This window comes from Vanellus vanellus (assembly GCF_965231255.1).
Source record: "Vanellus vanellus genome assembly, chromosome: 6".
NCBI lineage: Eukaryota > Metazoa > Chordata > Aves > Charadriiformes > Charadriidae > Vanellus > Vanellus vanellus.
Window position 1 is genome coordinate 3,170,084 of NC_138911.1, and position 27,164 is coordinate 3,197,247.

Below are 27,164 nucleotides of genomic sequence, written 5' to 3' on the forward strand. Positions count from 1 at the left end.
CTATCAATAAGGAGAAAAAGAGTACATTTTAAAAACACAAATTCATTAAGACATTCAGACAGCTTTGATCTGTGACATTTTATTGTGATATTGCCCCTATGGCTTTTTTTTTTCAGAACACCAAAACAAAATCAGGAAAAATCAAAACTTAGCAAATGGAATAATTCTTTCTGTAAACCAAACTATGTAAGAATTAATATTCAGGGACAGTTTTAAACACATTCAAATCCTATTAATTAAAAAAATGTGGCTTACGAACAGATGACTCATCAGAACTAAAAATGAGTCAATGTCCAAAACATTTATTGTGTAGCTGTTGCTGTTCTAATCCACATGATGCAGGACCAAGGTAAAAGCATCCCGTTCTCTTAAAGCACCAGATATTGTTAAAACAGAGGGAGTATTTTGAGAACAGTATTCAAAATATGAGGGTTTTTTTAAACGAATGGTCTTGAGTCCTGAAGCCACGAGTAAAAAAAATCCTACAGACTTTCAAACTCCTCTACTTTCTCACTTCTAAATGTCCTACATAAAGCTGACGGTAAATTTATTCAGTAGATAAATCTCAGTGAAGACTTTTTCATCTTCTAGCTTTTTAAATTTAAAAATAGAGAGGTAAAAAGGGGGTATCAGCTGCCCTATCTTTCACTGTTATAGAATCTCCTAAAACAAATTCTCCTAAAGAGAAGGTCTCTGATAATCAAAGTGGGCAAAGCTGGTAGATATCAGACACCTATTTTAAGCAGTCCACTAAAAGGATATAAGCAGTAGCTAGTTGTTAGAAGACATGACTGAAACTGTGGAATTAATGGATTTTCTCATTCTTTTGTATAAATTTTGCTATTCTTTCATTTCCATGCTTCAGTTCTCCCTATGTAAATATATATATATACACACACACCACATATGTACACGCATACAAGTATTAACTGGCATCAGCACTGTGTGTATAAACTTGCGTTTTAAAGATTTAGAAAAGCACGGAACTCTACTGTTACACTGAAGAAGTATCCAGAAATAAAGAGCTGAACACTACGGATCTAACCAGACTATTTTGTGTCTCTACAGACTATTTAAGTCACGGCTCTTTTAAGCAACTTACCTTATCCATCCGATCTTTCTGTACACCATACTTCCCACCAAATCCTTTCGAATAATCTAAAAGCAGGATAAAAAGGTTAGAGTGGGGAGTTTGTTGTCCCTCTCATCTTTCTGCCAAATGCAAACAGCCATTTCAAATGCAAATAGCCATTTCAGCTGCATGCAGAGATACAGTGACAGCCGCCAAAGAAAATGCAACTTGTTTTTTGATGCAGAAAGGATACATAACTGCAAGAGCCTTCAGGTACACCAGCAGATGACAGATTGTGGGCCACATGCATTCTTTGAGTAAACATTAAGCTGAGGACTGATAAGGTATCAAGCAAGGAATAAGGGATGAGCCCTTCTAATGCATCACTTCTGTAACACAGCCTTTCACAGCACCAATTCTTAGCCCTCTGCAGTAATCATATAACCTAAGCCATTTTGCTTTGCTCAAAGGAGCGATATCCAGTCTTCGGTGACCACAGAGGCGTTTTGTTCTCTTTAACTTGGTAAGTTCTACGAATGGCAGGAAAATATAACAAATTTCTCATTCCGGTGGATTTAATCGTGATACTCAACTGATGAACATTAAAGTCACTGGTAATAACTCCTGTTCTACATATGGAAAGGGGCAATTCCACAAGACAGCACGAGCCTGCAACAACTCACCACCACAGAAACGGGGTGGACATGCTATTCCATACCACCCCTGAGCTGCACACACTTACTCTCACTTGATGCTGACTCCAGCACTTCTTATACTCCAAAACCAGTTTAAACTTGCTACTGGCATTGCCAAGAGAAAACACAAACCAACCATAACAAGAGTAGCTTTCCGCTCTTTCTAGTGAGTTGTACTCAGAGAAATGTCTGACAAGCACCAGAGCCAGCGCAATAGAAGCAGCAAGAGTGTGTGGCTGGAAAAACACTCTTCTGGTGGCAGTGAGCTGTAGGAATGTGCCCTTAGACTCTGCAGATGGACAGGCTTTCCTATACATCCCTGGAATATAATTACAATTACTCCTTCTCCTCTCAGTCCCAAAACACTTGGGTGCCCTAGGCAGCTATTTTAGTGTTTGTACTTGGGCTCTGCTAAGGTACATCTGATGCTCTAAAAGTTTGAATTTGTGTCACTGTAGCACAGAAAAATATTGACTATCAGAATGAACAACCTAATTTTCTTCAGCTTTGTATGTATTTTCAGCCAGAATAAATATACTACACTTACATTTTCCTGATCCAGACTTCTCACTTTAAGATAACGGAAAACCAGGAATTCATGGTTTGTACCCCAACTATTTCACAATGAATAAAGAGAGCATTATAACAGTATTTGCTCACCCAAGAACCACAAACATTCCCTACTTCTTGTTTTAAAGACTACAATCATTTTAAAATGATCTTGCCATAACCCCTTGCTTGTTAAAGGTTACATGCATGGTCCTTATCTGAATATTTTTCCACCAGTTTATCCAGGCAAAACTTCACATTTAGACTCTAAAACTGGTAAGCACGACGTCATTAACATCATACTATTAATACTAGATATAATAATGTCGTTATTATCACACTGTACGTATAGCTATTAACTAAATGCATAATGTTGTAGATCTGTTAACTAAACATTGGCTATCTGTTTCCTGAATACAGGCTTGCTTTATGCTACATTTTAAGAATAAAATGGAAGAACATTGCTAGATCATGTAGGAATAGAAGCGCAAGAAAGTGTCTGCACATTACTAGCATCAATCTACTCAGACAACTATTTAAGACTGTGTCAGAAGTGGCTGCACTGTTAAGAAAGTAACAAGTGAAAACGGTGCCTTGTTGAGATTCATGCTTGGCTAGTTTCTCCTTGTAATCAAACCCCACAGCAGATGGGTCCTGCCTTTCTGTCTGTACACCAAATTTCCCTCCGAAACCACTCTTATAGTCTGAAAAAGCCACATGTAATAAATTAAAATGAAGGGAGGAAAATAAAGAAGTTTAGTCAGAGACACTCAGAATAATTTTTGCAGTATTTCTCAATTACCAAGAGTTTTGGATGGTGGAAAAAAAATATCAATGCACTTTTGTAAGAGTAAATTAAAAAGAAGTTTCCACATGATTTATCAGACATAGGAACACCATTCTGAAGTCACAGAAAAAAGCACTTCTCAACATGTTTCATACATACTGCATAATGCACTTGCATTTCATCGACATTACAAACACAAACACATACTTAGTATCTTCACCAAAACAAAACAACATACAAAAGGATACAAGAGAACAAAATGAGCTTCCTTCATCAGTGTGGTTAACATTCGTACACTACAGATCTGATTTCTAAAGAGGTGTTAAGATAAGGGTCCACAGAGACTCTCCTTCAGATATTCCTACACAGCACTGTTTAAAGGAAGAAGGAATATTCCTGCTGCCGCACAGCTTGAGGAAAAAAAGCTCTCAAGCTAAGAGCTATGACCATTCCCTACTGCTGCCTTAGAACAGCCATTTTAATATATAGTATAATATGAGGGCACAAAAAAATAAGGAGGGCTGCAGGTAATGCTCTCACAACAAATCTGCTGGAGCATCCAACAGACAATGGTCTGAGGATCACTTTTAATTTCTTTATTTTTTTTTTTTAAATAAATACTTCATTAAATTTCTTTAAGTTAAGAGTCGTGACAGGCTGGGGAACAATCATTATTTTGTAAATTTTCTTCTGGGTACCAGTATTTCATAAGACTAGGTACCTCACAGGCAATGAGAAAGGACAGCATTACATATTAAGATTTCCCCTGCATGAAAACAGGGGTATACGTAACACAAACCAGAAAAGGGAGATTACCTGTGGAGAGTATAAAGAAATTGCTAATTTGTGGTTTGCACAACTCAGCTGAAAAAGGAAAAAAACAATCCAGGCTACCTGCAGACCCATGAAGCTTCTCTAGTAAGAACTTATCACTAAGCCTGAAGTCTCAGCGACTCAGATGTGTTAAACTTGCTTTGCAGACACCAGTACAACCAATACACAGCAACCGTTCAAACACAGAAAAAGGAGACTCATGTCAGATACTGTAAGGTTGTGGCCAAAGATACCACGGGAGGAGGGTTCACACAAGGAAGAGAAAAGTCAAAATGAGGGAAATTGGAAAGAATGGCAGAGAATTGTGAACTGATATACCTTTCTGGGATTCGTGCAGCTGCACTTTCTCCTGGTGATCCCAGCCAAGTGCACATTTATCTTGTCTGTCTGTCTGCACTCCAAACTTGCCTCCAAACCCCTTTACATAATCTGTATGCACGAAGTTTCAGAAAACATTATTGCAGTTTATGACTGTAAACAGTATTTAATAAAAAAACAGTAGCATGTTATGGGATAAGCTGCCCTGTTACTAATGACGCTATCTTTCATTCTCCTTCCCCCTGCTACACTACCTCAACAGCGGGAAGGATACCTGTTTAGTAACTCTAGGATCACAATGCAAAGAAGCACCACAAATCCAGTGAAGATTACAGCGTACAGACTCAATAATATTCTGAGATTTGAAGAATCTGATGCACTTTCCACTTAAAGCTATGTAGCACACACATATATATATGTGAAACGTAAATATATAAATAACAAAGGACTTGATAGTGCTTCTGAATACCATATATCTGTGGAATTACACATTTATTTCAGTAACATCCATATGGACATAAGGTCCCTTGGAAATCAGATTGTAAAACTCAGGGACAGTTTACAATGCCTTCCTTTTCATTTAAGGGAAACAAAAATCTGCATACACAAAAGGCAAACACACATTTACTACAAAAAAATCCCAAACAAAATATTTTTCCCCAGGTTTAAAAGGCTGATTGATTTGAACTAGTATGTTTGAAATAAGACAATAAAAACCTTTCTGTGATTCATGTTTTTCCGTTTTGCCTTGATATTCAAAGCCAACAGCACTTTTGTCCACTTTGTCCTTGTCAACACCATATTTACCACCAAAGCCCTTGGAATAATCTAGAGATAAGAGTGAAGAGTTTTGTTTGTAAGTGTTCAGTAACAAAATATTACCTTGAAAAAACCGTGACAGTCAGACCTGGTAACATTACATTACATTACATTACATATTAAAAGAAGCACTGCCATCCCCGGTTGATCTTGATTTTGGACACTGAAATCATAAATTCTTCAGAATACATTCTCTCAGAATGGAAAATAAAATAGCATCATATGTAGTTCAACTGCTGGGCGATATCGGCAATTCTGTTACTTGACTCCTTGATAAAATTCTGAAGACACTTATAGCAAAGTGAACTTCAAAACCATGTCAGCAACAGCCTGGATGCTTTTAAACAAACACCCCCTTTTTCTCTTTAGCATTTCTAGAGTGCAAATATTTCTTTGAGATAAACAGAAAACAGATGGCAAAAATGTCAAAATTTTTCAATGAAATGGTCGATTTTTGATCAGATATGCCTGGAAACCCAATTAGTAACACAACGTTAACTCTAAACGCTACCAACTCTGATAAATGTTTTAATCTACAAACAGCTGATTCTTCTAGAAACGCTTCTCTGTTGTAGTTAAACTGCTTACAGTCTCATTACTTTAATCCACAGCTTTTGAAAAGAAGGTGCAAAAAGCCTCCAGACAAACCTACGTGCCCTGCTTCCAAAGCAACAGCAGTTGGATCATCGCTTAAAACCAGTCAGAACCAATCTTTTAGGTTTTTTTCTCAGAACTCGAAGTTTTCAGCAACATCACTTTTATTCAGTGCTAGCTTTCAGCAGGTTAGGAGCACAACAGATGTAAAAAAAAAACTAGTATTTTACAACACTGCCTATCATGAATGCCTACCACATCAGAGTACGAACCCACCAACGCATGTGTCTACTCACCCTTCTGTGACTCGTGTTTCTCAGTTTTACCCTGGTAATCAAACCCCACTGCACTCTTGTCCACTCTGTCAGCCTGTACTCCATATTTTCCACCAAAACCACTTGAGTAGTCTGTATTGTCAGTAAAGCACAATAAAAATTAAATTAAGAAGCTTTTAATAGAAACATCATATCCTTGCAATTGAGCAGATAAACAAGTTATTTCAGAACTGAAATATTACTCATTAGCACACAAAATCAAGTTTAATCTTAAACACAGAAAATAAGATGGGCAACAGTCCTATAGTTTATCATGGTCCCTCTTAAATCTACTCCCCATTTCCAATGGGGTGCAATAAAGCAAAGAACAACTCCCAATCTTTCTAAAATGTCCACCTCTAAAAGAAAAGTAAGACTCACGACGACAAGCTATTTTCTTGTCTTAAAACCTCATCAACTCATGAAATTACTTTTAAATTCATTTTTTCATCTTCTCTTCCACCCAATCCCCTCAACATTTGATTCACTCAGAACACCATGGTGAGGCCTCACTAAACAAGGTCTTTTACAAAGAGTAACAGAACAGAGATCTATTCTATTATTTATAAAAAAAAGTGTTTCTACAGAGGCAACCACCTCACCACTTTACCTTTTTGGGAGGCGTGCTTCTCAGTTTTCCCCTGGTATTCAAACCCAACAGCTGACTGGAAGAGAAATAAAAATGCATGTGTAACAAAGAGTTAGATATTAGTAGAAAAACTGTGTGCATTTCAGTGGACAAACAGCACGGAAAGTGACCGTGTCTTTCCATACTGCTCTGACCTTCTTCATTGGGAACATAAATACCTATTTAACTTATAAGCCATATTCATTTACATGATAATTTAGTACATGTATTCGTGGCAAGGGTTTTTGTCACCCCTTGCCAAAGCAAATTGTACTAGCAACATACTGTAGTCTTGCCAGGTCCAGCAATTCAATACAACAGGAATTTAGCATTTCCATGCAGAGGTTGTTAAACAGTCTTGGAACGGGACACCAATTATCCTGCCCAGTAGCTTGTGTTGCGATACAGGACAAACATCCCCAAATCCCTTCTGCTTCTGCAGCATTCACATGGATTTAATCCTCATAGAATTCTCAAATGGTTTAGTTTGGAAGGGACCTTAAAGATCATCTAGTTCCATCCCCCTGCCATGGGCAAGGACACCTCCCACCAGCCCAGATTGCTCCAAGCCCCGTCCAACCTGGCCTTGAACACCTCCAGGGATGGGGCAGCCACAGCTTCTCGGGGCAACCTGCGCCAGGGGCTCACCCCCCTCACAGTGAAAAATTTATTCTATTCTAAATCTACCCTCTTCCAGTTCAAAACCATTACCCCTTGTCCTATCACTACGTGCCCTTCTAAAAAGTCTCTCTCCAGCCTTCTTGTGGGCCCCCTTCAGACCCTGGATGGCTGCTATAAAGTCTCCCTGGAGCCTTCTCTTCTCCAGGCTGAACAAGCCCAACTCTCTCAGCCTGTCTTCATAGGAGAGGTGCTCCAGCCCTCTGATCATCTTTGTGGCCCTCCCCTGGACACGTTCCATCAGGTCCATGTCCTTCTTACGTTGAGCGCTCCAGAGCTGCACGCAATATTCCAGGTGGGGTCTCCCCAGAGCGGAGCAGAGGGGCAGAATCCCCTCCCGTGCCCTGCTGGCCACGCTGATGAGGATGCAGCCCAGGATGCAGTTGGCCTTCTGGGCTGCGAGCACACATTGCCGGTTCACGCTGAGTTTCTCATCGACCAACACTCCTAAGTCCTCCTCAGGGCTGCTCTCAATCCATTCTCCGCCCAGCCTGAATTTGTGCATGGAATTGCCCCGGCCCATCAAAGAACACAGCCTGGCTAAAAGGCATATTTTAACATATCTTTTCAGTTTTCTTTTCAACTCATTTCTATTTCCCATAAGGGCTTTTTAATGCTTTGCTTTAAACAGAAATTAATCTCCCTAACAGTCAGTGTTAGTTTACTGCTAAACTTCGAATACAAGAGGAAAAGCAGATGGCACCAGCATTTTAAGGTATTGGAATTTTTCAGCTGTACGTACAAAATGATATACTCAATTACTGCGAGTAGCTGCAGTATGAGATGAAATTGCTTACCTGGTCAACTCTATCGGTTTGTACTCCAAACTTGCCACCAAACCCTTTCACCGAATCCACCTGGGAGCAATGCTTAGAAAGCTTGGATTGATATTCGTGTCCGACAGCTGACTAAAAGAAATTGGAAAGTTCAGAAACATCCAGCAGTTTTACACAGTTCTGCCCGTAAGAGAAAACACTGCCACCAAGTAACTTGAGGATACACTTCATTACAAACACGCATCACTGCCACTCTTCCTGTTGAAACTAACTTCCCTGGAAATTGCTACTCACTTGAGAAGTCTTCACAAGACTGTGGCCATGCTACCAGTACAGCCTAGGCAAGGAAGTGACAAAAAAGACACCAACTACTGTATTTTATGAAGACTTTTTTACACTCTGGATTTTTACTTCAAAACCACAGGAATAAAAACAAGATACGGACAGAATCTTGACGGAGCTCATGAAGAATTTAAAATAAGGATTAGTTCCAGATAAAATACACAGCCTTGTATTTAGGCACATAGCTACAGTTCTGTTTTAGCTGGCATGAGATTGCAACCAAATACAACTACAGCTAGGTCTTCCACGGACATTCTTTCAGGGAGGCACCCTGATCTTCTGCATAAATAAAATTAGGTATCTTCTCTCTGTACTTTCTCCTCACTTGCAAAATGGCATTGCAAAATGAAACGGTGCATCCACACCAAGAGAGAGCTCTCCGTGCGGAAGGCATCCCAGCCCTGCAGCCTCCCATTTGAGCCTGTCCCTGGAACTCGAGCTGAACACAGCAAGCCATGGCGCAGTCACATCGCACTGTGGCGGGCTTCAGGTAAGACACAAGGATATGTAATTACACGCCTGAAAGTATACGCAGATAGCACCTGCTAGTGTTACATTAATCTAGTGTTAGGACACCCTTCTAGATCCTGGAATCGATGCTAAAGCCTAGCACCTTGAGGGGTGCTACATAACACAGCCAAAAAATACTTTTTTCTTGTCCGGGGTCAAAACTGAGAGCTGGCCAGAGCAACTTGCAATTTACCACTTCGCGTCTGTTGCTCAAATGCATACAATCCCTGCCAGAGGCAGGAAGAGAAGACCCTACAACCTGCCGCACACAGCCGTGTCCAAATTGAGAGGCTGCACCCTGTGACAAGCACCTCTCCTGACTCAACACCACCATCCGCCCCGTGTAGTACCACCACCTGCAGCTCCGCAGGTCCCAGCACCGTGCAGTCAGCATCCGCGGCAGCAGCACAGCCCCCTCCAGGCAGCTGCCCAAACTCTGACCTTTGAGGAGTAAGAAACTGCTTATCTCCTACCAGTATCAGACAGCTGGACCGAGGTGAATTAACCTGAGGACACAAGGTGTCTAGAAACTGTAAGTAACAAATACTTTTACAAATATTACAAATACTTTTAGCAAATACTTTTACAGTATTTGCTTTTTTTTTTTTTTTTTTAAACACAGGTGCTGGGTGGGGGGAACATTCCCAGCACTTAGGAAGGCAGGAAAGCAAAACACTACCACACATAATGGTTGAAGTAATTGCCAGGTAACAGAACGAGGATGTCAATAATAGGACGCCACCTTAACTTATAAGCAATATAAAAGCTCTTTTCTTTTCCTGACTTACTTGTTCTTTTTGCAGGTGTTCTGTAGTACAGTAACCGTTAAATGTGACAGAAAAGACTACCACCTCCCTTTCTTCTTCCTGTTACACATTACATTTATGGAAGACACGAAGCTCTCAAAATCCTAGGTTTCATGTGGTTTTACATGACCCCTCTTTTGTTATACCGGTTGAGGTAGGTAAAGGTTTAAGTGTGTTGTTTTCTTTATGCCTTTCTTTATGCCTAGAACTTTCGGCATTTCATCAAAACCCAAGCATTAGAACGTACCCCTTTTTAGAAAAGACTTAGAAAAACATTTTCCTTGGAAACCCGTATTTCAGAGTAAATTGCCCTCGTAATTCCTCAGCACAATAATCTGCTACGTTTTAAGTCAGTTACGGAGGTCTGGCATATTCAATGATGTAACCGTTCGTTTTAAGCCAGCATCAAGGTTTTGCCCTGAATGCAGCAAAAACCTGTACCATCCACAATACTGCAGTAACACTCACTCACTCCAAGTCAGTCAAGACTTAATACGGCAACACCTGCACAGAGCCACAGATACCTGTGAAGGAGAGATCTCAATGAGAAGGTTTTAGAACTATAGCTATAAAGCTTTATTAAAAAAAATGAATGATGAATGTATCACTCAGATGGGCATGACCATCATGTTTTTCCTGATGATTAATTCTGGCCTACAGGAAACCACTCAGTTTTGTTTCTTTCTTTTTTCCCATGGACACAGGTGAGGGATAAACTGCTGACATTAGAGAGCTTCGCAGCTGCAGAAACAGGCCTAAGGGCTGGATCTGCCCAGCAATTCCTTTCCCAGAATCAAAGGTTAGGTTAGCCTATTTCAAAGGCCCATTGAGAATTATACAGCAATTTACTCTGGAATATGGGAATTCAGAAAAAATTGAAGGCTGTCAAATCATTAGAAAACTAAAAAGTAAATACAGTAAGAAAATAAAATCATTCTTATTTAGGAAACAGTTTGGCTCTTATTTTAAGTGAGTACATGAAAGAAACTAGCCAGAAGTTGATATGCCTAATTATCACATGGCTAATGGAATTACCTTAAGAATTATCACGACTTTTGTTAATAGAGCATAACTTACACAGCCACCAAGTCCTCAAGTAAAACACTACCATCTGACTGAAGTACAATGATTTTTTAAAATACTTCGATTACTTGTCACTGTCCACAGTTTACCACTGTTTAAAGAGAGCTGCCCTCTAATTTAAAAGCAGCAGCACGTCCTTTCCTTCATTCTTTGGCAACCTCTAGATGCATAGAAGAGCTGGCACAGCATCAAAATAAAAAAAAAATACTGGATTTATTCATGCATGAAGTACTTCCTTAATTTAGAAATATACTTTCAGAAACTTAAATCTTGACTCCAAGGAAATCCACCCAGGACATAAGCAAGCAGAGACAGCAAGCATCAAACAGAAACACGTGGGGCCACTGCACATCCCAGAACTTATCATCATCATCCACGCATTCCTAATTTGCCACCTGAAATACTTGTTCCTGATGCTTCAAGTGCTTTAGTTCAGTTCTTTCTGTAGGATATTCTTGATTTAATTAGGGAACGGAGCATGATGGTCCGACAGATTTGGGTAATAGTGGTTACAGGTGTTCTTGTTAGAGCACTGTAAGTGTCGTGCTTCCGCCCTCAAAATGAGCCACCGCTGTGTGTACCTTATGCCATGATCTGAGCTGCTGTGTCTCCGGACCCAGCAGAGATGGAACAACTTTGCACCTTCAACAAGTTTAACTCACATATATATTTGTGCTGGCCACAGGCAAGGCAAGGCGGGGCTTATAATATCATCCCGGGGAAGCATTCATACTTACTTTATCCATGCGATCTTGTTCAACGCCAAATTTCCCTCCATAGCCATGGGAAGCTTTTGGTCCTGTTTCAAGTTCCTTCTCTTTGAGGTTCTGGTGTTCTTGGAATACGTTTTCTCTCAGCTGATGAATACTTTAAAGACAGATAATTAAGCACCAAGTTTTACTACAAAAGTTTCAAAAGATAACTTCAAAAAGATGCAAAATAAAAAGATGATAAATATATCATCTTAATTAAAAGTTGGACAACTTGTATTTTTCGAGCCTTTCCTATTTTTTCAGTGCACAAAGCACTTCATCAGATTCTGAGAAACAGAATTTATTCCACTGCAAAACATTGTGTGGGGAAAAAAAAAAAAAGAATCAAAATTAAAGCAGTGGTTTTAAGACTAACAAGGAAGGCTATTTTGCTATTTGAACAATCAATTACCCAGAATTTATATATGCCTGAAACGTTTTCTTCTCATGTCCTAATTTAAGTTCTTTCCAACGCTTTTTATTTAGATGGCAACTTTTCAGAATAGGGATCATCTCTTATCATACAGTCCCTATGGTAACGGGACTCTAATTCCAACTAAGCGTTTTGGACACAACTGTAACACAAAATAAGGATGTAAGGAGACCTGCACCTCCTCTTCCCCAAGTTCTCCCTTGCAATATGCAGGAATCGAACTTACGGTAATGCAGGCTGCATACAAGGACAGATAAAAATGGTAATCTGTACCTTAAAACACTTCCCACCCGAGTTTAAAGCTTCCTCAGGCATAATTCAGCCAGTAGGCGTCCCCACCGCACTCCAAATAGGGCAGAGTAAAATCAAGCCCTGAAGTAAGCCACGTAGTTCAGTGTCTCTCCGTTTGCAACACTGATGACATTTATTTTTAGCTTTGTACCACGAGGGATGATGCCCCAGAAATACACAAGCAAAACCAAAATGAACATCACCATCACAGATTTCCTAAAACTACTTAAAAGCGAAGTCTGTCTCGCATAGCCCTTCCTGATGCATTCATTTGCTTCTCTGCCAGAGGGCTCAATTTCTTATTTTGCCAGAATTTTTATGAGTTTGGTAGCAGTTTTCTAAACAAAGCATAAGAATTAAGGGACAAAATGCATCAGATCACCCAACACAAATTTCTCCCCTGGGAGTATTGGCTCTTACTCCAAAACAGAACAAAGAAACTTTCCAGACACAAAGAGGCAGGAAAAGTAACATTTCCAGTTACAAACAAATATTTAAGAGTCCCTGTGCCATACTGATCTTAATTTCAGATCTGAAGATGCTGACATATTTGAAAGACCAGCAATCTGGCAAATAATCTTCTATAAGACTCTTGTTTTAATTATGAAGATACAAGTAACTGAGAACATGAGTTGATTAAGTCGCCTGGGATTGTGACTATTAATAAATTTTAAAAGAGAGCTGCCTTACTTGATGTGCTCTTGATGGCCAGATCCTTTCACAGTTTTAGCTCCCCAGCGCTGTTCTTTCTCACTCACATCATTCTGTGAAGGACACATAAAAAGAGTTAAAACCCAAAGACATTACTCACTATCTGCCCTTTAGAGTTCATAGCAAAAGCCTTCAGCAGTTGGCGGGATGAGAAAAGTTAGAAAAGCAGCTAATACCACCTTCACTTCTCTTCTGCTCTGAGCCCTGTGCTTTGTCCACTGCTGAAACGCACGGAGCACACATTCAGCCCTGAGAAACTGCCGCTTCTTGACACAAATCTCTTCCGCACAGACTTCCCCGCAGTACCCAGCCAAGACAAGGTAGTCTGATAATCACTCACAGGCACAAGACCCTAATTCTCCCTCCCTCCAGGAACACACTCCCATCAGTTTATTTTGCTGAGACACAGCCCCCGCCCTGAAGAATTACTCTTTAACATGTTACGTAACACACTTCTGCTGAATCAACAAAATTTGAAAGCCATACCACAAAATCAGGATCCGTCTCCCAGTCATCGGCTCCGTCATCCTGATTGACGGAAATGGTGTGGCCTGCAGTAGCCTTCCACATCTGCAACACCATCACAAGAAGTACCGTCACACTCCAGTTACGTCAACTCATGTTATATTATGTATAAGCTGATGGAGGCACAATCCAAAATTCCCAATAAAGCACGTTATTTAAGCACATAAACAGAAGCTAAGCTACATTTGCGGTGAAAGTAGATTTGATCATTGGCTCCCAGGCTGTCTTCTCAAGCTGGTCTGAAAACCCCTTTTAGTTTTCCTATTGGCAATGAAAAAAGGTTAGGAGCAATCGCTGACATGACTTCAAAGAGAACAAGGAAGTCTTTTCCTCACCCAAATTAATATGTGTCTTTTCTTCACTCACTGACCTGAAAGACTTCTCTTCAAACATATCTCCAAAACAACGTGCACTTCCAAAGACTCGCTAATTCCAGATCCCATGCGTATATTTAAGGCATAGGAACAGTGGGTTTTTTCCCAGCCATTACTAATGCTGAACACGGTATTGTTTATTAGGCAGTAAAACCTACGTGTTTCCTCTGTTGTGCAAGGAGTTTCAGCATTATGAAAGAAATCCAAACAACTGTAAGAATTTGCATGCAATCTAGACATTAGTCCACCTGCCTGAACAACAGAGTACAAGAGTTACTGCGTTTCTCAGAGAACCCCTTGTGAAATACGTACACAAACTCAAGTGTCCTGCCCGACTTTTAGGAGAAGCAGAAGGTGAGTGCTGGAGTACTGACAGCAGGAAGCAAAACTCATAAAAAGGCGACCAATAACCTCGAGAAACAACATGCAACACTTTTAAGCAGCTAATGATTTTGGACATCTCACGCTCTGGAAACCTTATCCCCTGTGGAGTATCAAGTTGGACACTTTAATTAACACTTTGGAACGTGACTAGTGAGCAGAATACCTGACCTGCCCAATGCTAGTGGCTGTATTTTATAACCTTTAATCTAGGTAAATCAAAACAAATTAATTCTGAAAAGCAAAATTAAAAAAAAAAAACAACAAGCAAAAAAACCTCTCTCTTCTCTCAGCTTTTTCAGGCACTTGAATCAGAGGAAGGATTTATTTTCTTCATCGCTATTCCGCTACAGTTCAGCTCTTTAACATACCATCAATACGTCCACTTACCTTTATCGTTCTAACTAAGAACAGATTATAAGTATGGTTATCATGGACTATTTGATTCACACAAGCATAATCCAGCAGGTAGAATGAAAACTCCCTTTTAAATGAGTAACTAATAATCCAAAGGTAAAACGCACAGAGAAAAAAAACACCGCTTGCTCTGCAGCCTGACAGAATAAGCTGATGAGCCAGTTTTATGGAGCGCTTCAGAAATTTCAGGACTGGTAACAAGAACAAAAGCAACTGAAAAATTGATTGTCAAACATCAAGGCAGCAAATGACAGAGTGGCCTGGAAGGAGGGTGTAAGCGCAGAGCAGATGACATCCTCACAAAGCAGGAGTACCTTCTGCTTCTTCAGCTCTCCCATCTCCAAATTCCTACAGCAATTAAGGAACTGGCATTTATTAAATTACTTAATATCTAGAAAGCTTACGAGACTACACGTTTATAATAAAAACTGTTGGAAAGCGGAACCGAATCAGCTCAATAAGGAAACTCAACGTGGGGTCCAAGGTCTAACTTTGTAACCAAACACAAACCTACGGTCACTCCTAAGAGTGACAGCTTGTATCCCTCCCTCCGTGCCCCACCGCGCTCTATGCTGTGCAAGTCATTTTGAAACGGAATTCAGGTGACAAAAGCTGAAGTACAGGTATATATGCACATGGTTACTCTATATATTTTGTGCAAAACACAACTTTCCCCTCTCCCCCCCCAAGTACTTGGTTCAAACAAACTTGATTGTTTTGCTTTGGTTGGGCATTTAAAAGAACAAAAGCTAGATAGATCCTCAAGCCTAGGTTTCTTTGCTTCCTCCTCAAACTCTCACAAACAGGAAGGAAGGAAGGAAGGAAGGAAGGATTTCACACGCACACCCTTACCAAATCCAGAATCCACGTTTTGTCCTAAATTATGCACACAAACGCCAACAATTTTCCACACCTCAAGCCTGTGTTCTGTAAAGTGAGTTACAAAAGGGACCAAAGCAGCCTAGTGACAAGGGATCTCGGGCGAGACCTCCGGTTGCCGGTGGGGAGCTGACAGGAATAAGCCTGGTTTCCACAGCAGCTTGCTCTTCTAGCGTCTCCTCCAAAGCAGAATATGGAGAAATACGATCTATTTATGAGTCACTGACTCACATGGTCAGATTTCTGAAGGAAAAAAAGAAAACGCTACGGTCCAAATGCAAACTGAGGCTAAATATATGCTTTGAATTTACCCCGGTCAGTTCAGCTCTTCGCCGCTGTTACGACTAATTGGTGATCACAGCATCCTACCCAGCACCTTTGGCGGCACCCTGGGGAACCCCCCTCTTCCCCAGGGCCTACAGACCGGCTCCTGGAAGGAACAAAGGGGCACGCCAAGGCTTTAAGCCCAGGCAGGCCCAGAGGACCAAGCAAGCAGCAGCTCCAGGCCTAGGCCAAGGCTGGATGAGGGCACCGGGGACCCATCCCCGCCTGGCTACCTGCTGGGCACCCGTGGGCCACCCGGGCGGCTCGCCGTTCGCCCCGGCTGCCAGGGTACCAGAGGAAAAGGACTCTGCAGGGAGACTCCTCTCTTCTGAGTCCGCTGCGATACATAACCTCAGGCCAAACCTCCACAGGCCACGGTCACCCGTTTCCCCTCATCGCCACTGCCTCCTCCAAACCCCCGAGAGTCCGACAGCAGACGCTTTTTCTTCTTTCAAGTTACCTTTGAGCTACTAACAGCTTTATAGAGTTTTTAAAAAAAAAAAAAAAATTAATAGAAAGAAAAGAAAAAAAAAAAGAGACATAGTCACGTAGAGGCTGGCTCGGCCCTTCCCCAGCACAGCGCGCGGCGGGCAGTGCCCGCCCGCCCCCCTCAGGGAGCTCGGCCGGGGAGAAGCCCTTCACCGCCCCGCCCGGGCCCGCGGCTACGGCCCGCTCCCCCCTAGCCCCAACCCGGCCCACGGCCGTACACCGGGCCGGGCCCCCACAGCCCTCCCCCGAGGGGGGGGGGGGGGCGCGCCCGCCGCCGCCCCGGCCCCACAAAGCCGCGAAAGGGGTGTGGGGGGGGGTGGAAGCGCACCGGGGAAGCCCCCGCGCCCCCCTCCCCGCTTACTCTGCCGCCCGCCTCCTCCCTCCTCCTGCGGCCGCCGCTGCCCTGGCTCCCCGCCGGTGCTTCCCGGGCTGGCGGCGGCGACTGCTGCAATTTCCGCTTCTCCCGAGCTCCCACTTCCTCTTCCCGCACGGCGGGGCGGCTCCAGGTGGGAAGAGGGAGGCGCCGCGCCCCGCCCCCCCCCCCCCCCCCCCACCTTCCCCGGCCCCCCGCCAGCGGGGGCGACACATCCATCGACGGCACGGCTCCCAGTCCCTTAAATACATTTATATATATATATATATATATAAATCTATGCAATATTATACATATACTTGAATCTATAGCGTAGCTGATCCTTCCCCCCCCTTTCTTCAACTCCCAATTAGATTTTCTACTCCAAAAAATGCCCCGCCACGGCTTTTAAAAAAGGGCTCCAGCAAAATACATAGCCTCGGCCATACTTTTTATTATTTTTTTTTTTTTTAAATCTTAATACTCACTTTTGCACCATGATGGTTTTTGTCACGAAGGGGTTCCACCTCTCTTTTATCGGTGGGCAAAAAGGGTCACATGTGACTGGGTACCCTGTGAACAAATTCAAGAGATGCCCAAAAGGAAAACCATCAGGGTTTAAAAACGCAGCCTTAAGGCTTTAGGAGTTATTTGTTGGCCCACTGTTTGTTTATAGAAAAGTGTCTGTTTATAGAAACAAACTCCAAGAAATAACATTTCTAGCAAAAAAAAAAAAAAATTGCAAATAAATACACAAATTCAAACTGTAATAAAGGGTAAGATTAATAAAAGTCCACATGAGCAGTTTTCCTGGAGGGAGGAACGTGACTTACTAATTCCCAGTCTTGGTGGGACAGCTACCGCCAGTCACCTAAAGCCAAACAGAGTCAAACTCACCATATAAATAGACTTAATTTTTTTTTCCCCCAGTACTAAACATATGGTAATTTACCCTATAAACTGAATACAGCATAATTTAAAAATTGGGCTAAACTTACTCTTAAAAAGCTGTCCGCTAGAGGAGAAAGCAGGCTCCGAGAACCGCAATCCTTTTGGCATTACTGCTGCGCCCTGTCCGAGTCTTCACCCGTCCCTCTGTTTCCAGGGAGGAACACCAACCCCGTTTCTATACCACGCTTCATCCATCCATTCCTACATGCCATACAAACCCAAAAGGTGCTGCTACCTGAATTAGACTAAATTATACTACAATTGTTGTGGGTTTGTGTTGTGTTTTTTTTTTTAAAAAAAAAAAAACTTACTATTAAGAAAAAATGAATTTAATAGAATTTAGAATCACACGAGTTTAAGCAGTGCACCAAAACTATGACACTGAAAATGGAATTATCAAGAAGTAAAAAACCCACTTTCCTTTGAAAAGCAAACTCACTCTTTAGTTTCAAGAAAAATATCACCCCTCATATAACTCTTCAAACGAAACTCTGTGTCAGTTTTTATTTATCTGAAAAATTAATTTTGCCAATGCTCCCCTTCCCCCAATCTTTGTCTACCTAATTCCAAGCCTAAACTCTGCTTTGAACTACTTCACATGTGTGCTGCCGAGTTTCGGCATGATAAATCACTACTGTCCATAAGGCAATGCAAAGGCAGCTTCTTGTCTTTTAATTCTCTGTCAGTTTGAAAGGAGAAAGATTAAGTTATAACGTCTGTTTTGAGATTCCCTGCCCTCTAAACATGCAAAAATTCCAAGTTTAAAGTTCTCTCAGATAATCCTACCGTTTCCTTCATGCAGAAAAAACCCCACATACTGTAATTTTTATAGCCCTCCTTCCATCTAAAGCTTTTAAAGACACTTGGCAATTTACAAAAAATTGTATTTAACCAAGCTTTATTTAAAGATTACTGTAACATATCCATGCCTTTTACACATACACTTGCACGTTTTTCTTTCTGGGAGGGTTTATTAAAATTGAGCGAGAAGTGTTTTCCTCAATTTCTCCAAGATAGCTTTGCTGTATAATTCAGAAGGAAGTCAACACACAGTTTTGCCAGTTCGTGAAAGCTTTTTCTATTTCACTCATTTATTCTAGCTCTCATGTCAATTCCATTGTTCCATAACAGTTAAGGTTTACAGCCTTAAAATAATAAATGTATTTTCTTTTCACATTTTACAAGTCTATTCCGCGTTGTTTTCACTTTTGAGAAGCAACAATACATGACTTTGAACACCTACTATCACATCAGTGACTGGAAACGTCTACGCAATTTTTTTCTAAACAGTGAAGTTCAGCTGAACAGTGAGTCAGGATCTCTTCCTGCAGTTTCATTTTAGCTTTTTCTAGAAAGATAGATTCTCTGGAAATATAAAAAAGACCGCAAATTATATCGGATAGCAACTCATAGAGACAAGCTAGACAAACAGAGAGGCATTACTGAACAATATTTAAAGCATCAGTCACAATATTTCTCCATTCCATGCATTCCACATCCTGCTGTTGATCTAGAGGACGTGATGAAACAGGCTTCACTCCTGCTTCCATTATTCTGTGACTTTATCCTTCTGTCTTCTCTTCTACACAGGAAATGGTTTACAATATATTAAAATTGACATAAACAGCCCTACTGTGACCCAATTTCGTATTGGTTCCCTCGACTCCCGTGTTTCTCCCCAAATATCACTGTGGTCATAATCTCATTTTATTAACAAAGCAACTGTTGCTGCTATATAGAACAGCACTTCAGTCTTCATCACGTGGACCAGAATACGCTGAAGTCGTGTGATAGTTTTTGTTACTATTTTTAAAAGTAAATCATAGCTCTAACTACTAGTAGAAGTAGGCAATAAAGCGGTTTTCTTCAGAAAACTGGTTTTCAAAAACTGATTAACGCGTGCGAACTTGAGCAGTTCCAAAGAAAACGTCACATCTAACGGAACATTTTTCTACTGGAGAAAAGTCGTCATTTGAAACAAGATCTACAGGGCAGCAAACAATCATTAAGATGCTTTATTGACAATATCCACTCACCGCAAAAGTATCTGCCTGCATACAGTTAGATCTCAGCTTTTCAATAGTGTTTTATTGGCAGTGGAAAACGCATCAGTACTTTATTGAAAGAAAGCAATAAATAATACTGTGATAAAAATAGTTCCAAAGTAGACTGTACATATTGTTACATAATCTGAAAATACACAAAAGATTAATAGAAAAACAGAACAGTAACAATGAATTTCAGTTTTACAAGCAAGTTAAAAGTGGAAAACAAAATAAGAAAAAAGACATGCGATATATATTGTTGCATAATAAATAATGCACCATCTGAACAGATTCTTGCTGGCTTTTTAATATGCCATTTACAAGTGTTGGGATACATTTTCTACTCATACAGTCCCAAATGGCTGCAACCATCAAAATTAAAATCCGGACAACTCTTTAGAACAAGTTTACAAAACACAAAAGATGACTTACGTAAGAAAAGTAAGGCCTTTATTAGAAGTTGCACTGCTTTAGTTTTCAGCCCACTGTACCTTCATCTTTCGCTACTCATTCGACATGAGGCGGCAGTGCTTCCCGATTGGTCCATTGAAACTAGTTTCACCAGCATCTTTCCACAAGTGTTTTCAATCAAAAAGATCTAGGACAAAAACTCTGTGGCCTGTGGATTACCACCAGGAATTATTATGAAGTCTATCTTCCTCAGTTAAGGAAAAAAAAAAAACAACAAAAAAAAAAATAAAACCAGTTCTTGGTTTATGGCTTGTTTTCAGTCACTGTGAAGATATGCCATACAAATACAGCAGAGGGTTATGACCGAGTCAATCGCTTCTAGAATGTGTTCCATAGTGTTAATAGTTCTTCCCAGCTTTTAAAACAAGTTCTAATTTTAAATAAAGACAAATTCCCACTACTCGACAAATCCTCTTAGTGGAAAGGTACAGTTCTGAAAAGAAGAACAAGCGTGTACCATACCTTCTACAACAACATACCGCTTACCTGAAAAAAAGCTGGACTTGTTTTCAGATCTAAGCTAACATTTCCAAAAGACAAAATATATACTGCTTGGTGTCGTGATACTTTTACAAAGGTATTAAAATCCTTTTCACCTTCAGTTTCATTATTAAAAAACAATGATAATTACAGTAACTGCATAATTTACAAAAACCCTATATTACTTATAGGGACATATACATACAAGCATTACAGTACATTCAGTTGGAAAGACTAAAATTAGAATAAAAAATCAGCAATGTTGATTTGTAGACTGAATAGAAACAGAAAAAGTAAGTAACTATATAAATGAGAAGTCACATAAATATAAGAAACATTTAGATTCTAAAATATTTTCTCTATAGTACTCATGAATTTATTTGCTAATTAAAAACTCTGTAATAAAATATCTCAAAGTGTCCATTTAACAAGTATTAACAGGTTAAGGGTTCCAAATGTTGAAAATGCTGCATATCACCGGTAGAAATAGTGTGGGTAAACTGTAAAAACAACAACAAAACAAACAAAACGCACACAAAGAGAAAAACACACACAAAAAATCCATTAGCTTTTTTTTAAAAAACACGTCATTCTAAGTTTCTCACAAAGAGCTCAGTACTGTAGCAGTCATGCACTGAATTATTGCCATGCCATGTTCACAGTTTTATTGCCTTCTGTAATCTTCAGTTGCAATGCAAAGTAAAGCACGTGAGGTCAAATATTTCTGCTTCCCAGATTTTTATTCTAGGTCATCTGACTATAGAAAATCCTGAAACAGTGGGGAGAATTCGGGGGAAGACTTAAAACTTCAATGTCTTGAAGCTAAAAAAATGTTAACGATGGCTCCTGAGATTATAAACTGACCGATCCACACGAGCTGAGTTGCTACGCGCAAGAGTTTCCCCTTCGCAACATTTCATACATAAGAACTCTTTAGAACTAAACCTGTATATGCAAAAAGGTTCAGAATTGGAAGAAAAGGCAGCCAATACATGAGTTGGTAGGGATGTTACTGGTGAGAAGAAAGGAAAGGCTGTAAGCAGAAGAGACAGGCAAATCATAGCCCGTGGAAGACACCAGCTAGTGGAAGATTCACTGGAGTTTTTAATTTACTTTTTTTTTTTTTAAATCCAATATAGTAAAAAAAAAAAATTAGTTTCCAGACGTTTTCGTAAAAAGAGAGAAATACTGTTACATGAGAAAATACGGCAGAGGCTGCCGATGAAAAATCATTCCAAGTCCTGGAGCAAGACAGGACTACAAATCTTTCATAAGCCATAATACCTGTATTTTGTGCTAAACACCCTTGTGTTATCAAGCTGCCTTTTATTGTCGGCACCGCTCACAGCTACCCAAATTTAGGCCGCACTTAGCTGAATCCAACCAGACAGCCTAAGCAATCACAGTGGCACAAAGCATCCAAGACTTGGAAAGTTATGCAATTATTCCTATAACAATTCAATACTGAAGTATATAGTAGTGGGATAACTTTGACCGAGCAAAGACACTGAAAGATCAATAATCTTAACTGCAGTGTCATACACTCAACTATTTTCTTTCCTTTATATGCCTAATTTAGTTCCCTTTCCTCCTCCTCACTTTCACTAGCTGTTTCATCCAACCTTTGATTTCAACACTTGCTACGTAGCTATTTACCACAGGTCCTTTTTAAGGCTGTTTAAAAACAAACAAACAAACAAAAAAACCACCTCGAATACACTCTTTACAAAAGTAAATATTTAAACTCTCATAATCTTCATTGTAGGAAACGATCTCAGGATTTTCAATATAACAATCTACCCTGAAACCTTGACGGTTTTGTAAGCGTGTAAATTCACTGTATTAAAATACCTGATGTTTTATTTCATAAATAGCTGCTTTACTATTATACCTATCAACTTTACTCACCAAGAGAAGGCTTTAACAGGAGTAGGTCCTTACTGTAGCAGAATCCAATCTTTGTGTTCCTGATACACTGCCTATTTCAAGAAGCATGGGAAGACATGCAGAACACAGCATGCATGTTAGTTTTCCAAAAAAAACCCCTTTCTCACAGCAATGTGATTACAGCTACTGTACTCACCCAAATCTAAGGTTACAAGTTAGAAAAAGAATTTATTTTACAGTTTATATATTATCCACTTCTAGTTTCAGTGGCTAGCGGAAAGAATTAAAAAAAAAAACTGCATGCCAACTAGCACACAAAAATTGGCAAAGGTAATTTTATAATTTATTTATTTTCTATTTTATATACTTTATATATTTTTCTGGGGGTTTTTTATATCATAAAAGAAAGGGGGTTTACATGGTAAAGACTTCACTTATTTTAATCTACAGAATTTTCCACATGAACGCTGAAAAATATTTTGTGCTAATGACAATATTTAAAATTTAGAACAGTTCACATTTTACAGAGCACCATCAGATGCAAAGGCTGCTTCTTTGACCTTTACTCATAAATACAATTTTCAGAACCTGAGACAACTCTGACAGATTATGCTGAAGTTCGCATCCTGTCTGTTCCAATTAAATACATTCCCCATTTATTTTTACTTGTGTTTTGTAAAGCAAATTCCAGTTAAAGTTTATGTTCATGGTACTAAAGACACTTTTTGTTAAACAGACAAGATACCTCATGTGACAGGTGATCAACTCCCACTTCCAGGTGGGTTTTTTGGGGTTGGTTTGTTTCTTTTTCTAAATACGTATCTCTGTGTGTGTGTGTGTGCGCGCACACATACATACATATAGATTGTTAAGTACACAGCAATGACTGAAGCAGTTATTTCAAGTACGATCTATACTTAAATGACCATTGCAGGGGGAATAACGCACCTTTTACTCAAGTTTTAATAATCTCAAAATTATCTGAGGGAGTTTACTGCATTTTTGAATGCACTTTACTGCATTTCAGAAGTAGCACTTACATTGGTCTAATTGCTGCCAATTAAAAATTATGTATCACGTGATTAAAAGACTTCTACTAAAATGTAATTTTATTTTCCTAGTTTAACATAATTTTTTTTCTAACTGTGTCTCTCATTTTGTTATTCCAATGAAGTAAAAAGAAATTCCACATCTATTACAGCTTCCTGAAATTATAAAGCACCCTATGGTTAAACACAGTGTTATATTTATACAACCATGCACCAGGCAGATGCTTTTATGCAGCAAAAAGGTAATTTCAACTTAATTCCCCTGTAAACCCAAGCAAAAAAAGCGCATCATGCTTAAAATAATACAAAATCAATACCATCAATCTGCATCTTCTTTGGCTGCATAGAGGGTGAAGACATTGAGGTTGTAACTCTGAAATTTGCAGGAAGAGTCTCTGCTGATCCAGCAGCTAAACCTCTTATGTCCTTTGGTCTAAACTTCTTTCTCCATGAAGGTGCTCTCCTAAAGCTCTTATCGTCATCCTGTTATATTGATAAACATCATGAGTGATTCAGAAGATGCAGGACTGTTATTGACATTAAAAGGATTGCCGTCAATCTTAAGGAACTGTATCGCCACCGAATGAGTTAATTTTCAGAACAGTTCAGGCGCAACAGCAGCAGAAATCTTTATTTGCAAGAATCTGTGTTCGTTTGCAAGAATCTGTGTTCATTTGCTAGAGTGTAGGCTCTTCAGCTCAGTACCTATGGAAATTCATGTGCTCAGCACATTTAGGAAAACAATTCTTACTTCGAATGTTTGTCCTTCATGATTTGCAGTAATTTGGAAGTGTCACATCACTCATTCTTAGGGGATATAAGGAGCAGAGCTCATCGTAAAAACTGCTTTGGGAACACTGCCACAGAGAGGCCTAATTTGAACAATTGCTTTTAACCTTCAATTCTGTTTTACAGGAATGATGATACAGCTATTGTGCTTTCTCATGCTCCACATTCCAGGAAGTGAGAATGAGGGGAAAAAAGAGTAAGTGCAGTAAATACTATATTGCCTTGCAGCATTTTTGCGTAAGCACTTGGGTAAACTTGTAATTACCTGGGTGCATTTCCCCCCCCATTAATACATCTGCATCTCTGAAGTAATATTCCACTTCAGAAATACACTACTGCACTTACTAAATACAACAGTTTAAGTCCCACTTCCAAAAACATCTTTTGCAGTGAAGGCATCGTGTCAATGCAAACGTACCCGGCGTGCATCTCCATTTGCCAACTTTTACCTTTAGAAACAGTTCAATCACTTGAATGTCATTTTACCTAAAATTTATCCCATGTTAGAATTAGGAGACAAGTGTCTGCGTTATTTGAAGAGAGCTTCAAGATCATCAAACAAGCCGTCAGGATGTTCCACGAAAGCATTGCAACAAGTCCATTAGGCAAAAGATGAACACAGAACCAAGCAAGGTCTGTCACAGCAGCCTCCTTCCTCAACGTACTGGTGTATGCTTCACCCCGCTGCTCCAAAAGCAGCTGAAGTCAGCACTTTCGCACTTCCCCTCTCCCCTTCCTCATACCAGCACAAACATTTCTGAGATGTCGTGGACTGGTTCCCCGACTTGGTTAACCACATGAGGGTTTCGCCACCTCGGTCTTGACCTGAACCACTTCCGCCTACACGAGCGACCGCAAACTCCCATTTGCACCAAAGAAGAGGCAGCAGAGTTCAGAGTCTCTTGGGGAAGTGACACCCGCTTGAAACTCTTCACCGAGTTACAGCATAGAGCAACTTAAAAGGTCAAAGATGTCACACTCTCTCCTTATGCTATGGGTTCACAGGGTCTACAAAACAGTTTGTTATTATACTCATTACGTTTGAATGGCATTAATACATCGTAAGAGCACAAACTGCCCGACAGAAATTACTCTGATGTGCAAACATACCTGGTGGTCATCTATACCGGTATTAATGGATATTAACGACACAAGCTTTCCTGAAATACACTCCAAACTACTGGAAATACTGCTCGTTAGGACAAAGATTTGAAACGTGCTATGCAGCGCCCTTCTCTATTACAGCTTGTTCATCTGCAACACTGGTCACTAATTTTCCCACATTTTAAGTAGAAAAAGAAGATTCAGCCCAAAGTGCTGCTATTAGATATTAACCACGCAAACTACAAAAACAAACTTGCAAATCATCTCGATACTTCCATATTCAAGTCATCTTACCTAAATACACATGGTCTGCCGCATTCAGAAACTCTCCAGACAAAGAATTTCAAGTGAAGATTTCTGTCCCTGTTCTGTCAATAGCTTAAAGAGGTTCAAGCTAAATTCTTTCCCTTAACAGTTTGGATAAAGTTCCCAGGACCATAAAATGGGTCAAGTAACTTACTTCATCAAGTCTTCTGTCAGTGCCCATAGCAAGAAGGTTATTAAATTCCCTCTCCAGAACAGCACGAGCCTAAAGTTTATAGTACAAAAGAAATGGAAATTAATTCCAAAGGATTAGGAATAGTAACCTACAGTAATTTTTAAAACAATACAGTTTAACAACTGTTTAATACCTTATCAGATTAATAAACATAAATTGTAATTTTTCAAGTACTAAGTAAGTTGTAACATTAAAAATTTAAGGAAGACTTATCAGCTCCCCCTTTCCTTAGCTGTGACAGGAAAGTTCATGATTTCTGGCTGAAACTTAATTATTTCCAAATAGAAACTAGCAAACAACAAAAATTATTAGTTTTACACTACTGCTATGAAGATAGGCTATAAGGAAAATACTCAATGTTTTTTGTTCAAGCAAATTTCTCAACCAGAATTGTATTATTAACAATTTGAAAACAGTAAGCAAAGCATAGTTCTATGTTTTTCTCTTACAGGATAAAATGATTAAGGACAACTTTCCATTTCTATTTGCTAGAGCTGGGAATAGAAAGACGTGCACTTACCTAAGAAAAAAAAAAAAGTCAGTCAGTTTTTAGCCTTCCTAGAGAGGAGAAAAATCCTATCAGCCATAAAGTAACTCCTTATTACTTACCTGTGTGTTTTGAGTGGGTATTTGTAATAAGAGAGCTAATGCATTGTAATCAAATGATTCATCTAAGGCCACAAGTGCACCATGAACTCCACTCTCTATAAGATTATTCGCGTATTCTTTAAGACCAATGGACACTACCCAATGGATCATTCTTTCGTTGCTCCAGACAAGGACATCTATGGAGGAAAAAAAAAGTTGCCTGATTTATAACAATGCAACTTTTCTGAACAAAAGAACCCACAGTCCTTTCTCGATCTCTATGCTCGTGTCAGGATTGATTTTTACGTATACGCAATTCATCATAAATGCTGTTAAATGGCAGCCTTCAAGGAACTGTTATTTAACATTTAGGTTGTGATCTCAGCTGCCCCTGCCTTTTTGGTGCGCATGAAACGCTCCAATTTGGCAACAAAATGTAACGCTGAGAGTCCGACGTTCGCTGTCGGATCCTTTCCATACAGTAGTTTTCCTCGCACCCAGAAGGAATCGTTCTCACACAGCCTCCTCCTTCCGCGCACAGAGGGAGGCTACAGCCACAGCTCTGAGA

The 27,164-nt window shown here is 39.9% G+C and overlaps 2 protein-coding genes across 6 annotated transcripts in view; both read right to left on the reverse strand.

Annotated features, from left to right (window-relative positions):
* CTTN (cortactin) overlaps positions 1-16,821 on the reverse strand; it is a 28,445-nt gene extending 11,624 nt beyond the window's left edge. Inside the window, exons 1-12 of one of the 5 annotated variants that reach the window (XM_082485965.1) lie at positions 16,743-16,809; positions 15,603-15,811; positions 13,479-13,562; positions 12,972-13,045; positions 11,543-11,672; positions 8,086-8,196; positions 6,593-6,647; positions 5,965-6,075; positions 4,973-5,083; positions 4,256-4,366; positions 2,910-3,020; positions 1,103-1,158 (exon numbers count right to left, since the gene is read on the reverse strand). In XM_082485965.1, coding sequence (XP_082342091.1) covers positions 1,103-1,158; positions 2,910-3,020; positions 4,256-4,366; positions 4,973-5,083; positions 5,965-6,075; positions 6,593-6,647; positions 8,086-8,196; positions 11,543-11,672; positions 12,972-13,045; positions 13,479-13,562 — 954 coding nt within the window. In that variant the 5' untranslated portion in view covers positions 15,603-15,811; positions 16,743-16,809. Of the gene's footprint in view, positions 1-1,102; positions 1,159-2,909; positions 3,021-4,255; positions 4,367-4,972; positions 5,084-5,964; positions 6,076-6,592; positions 6,648-8,085; positions 8,197-11,542; positions 11,673-12,971; positions 13,046-13,478; positions 13,784-15,602; positions 15,829-16,742 lie in introns of those variants that run through there. The other 4 variants (XM_082485964.1, XM_082485966.1, XM_082485963.1 and 1 more) reach the window with 4 other exon arrangements.
* Positions 16,822-18,574: 1,753 nt separating this feature from the next.
* The window catches only part of PPFIA1 (PTPRF interacting protein alpha 1), a gene marked incomplete at its 5' end in the record, with an annotated part of 58,252 nt that continues 49,662 nt past the window's right edge, over positions 18,575-27,164 (reverse strand). The window contains 5 exons of the mRNA XM_082485491.1: positions 18,575-21,180; positions 22,589-22,659; positions 23,934-24,099; positions 25,970-26,038; positions 26,618-26,793. Of these exons, the coding sequence (XP_082341617.1) occupies positions 22,601-22,659; positions 23,934-24,099; positions 25,970-26,038; positions 26,618-26,793 (470 nt within the window). The 3' untranslated portion in view covers positions 18,575-21,180; positions 22,589-22,600. The remainder of the gene's footprint in view (positions 21,181-22,588; positions 22,660-23,933; positions 24,100-25,969; positions 26,039-26,617; positions 26,794-27,164) is intronic.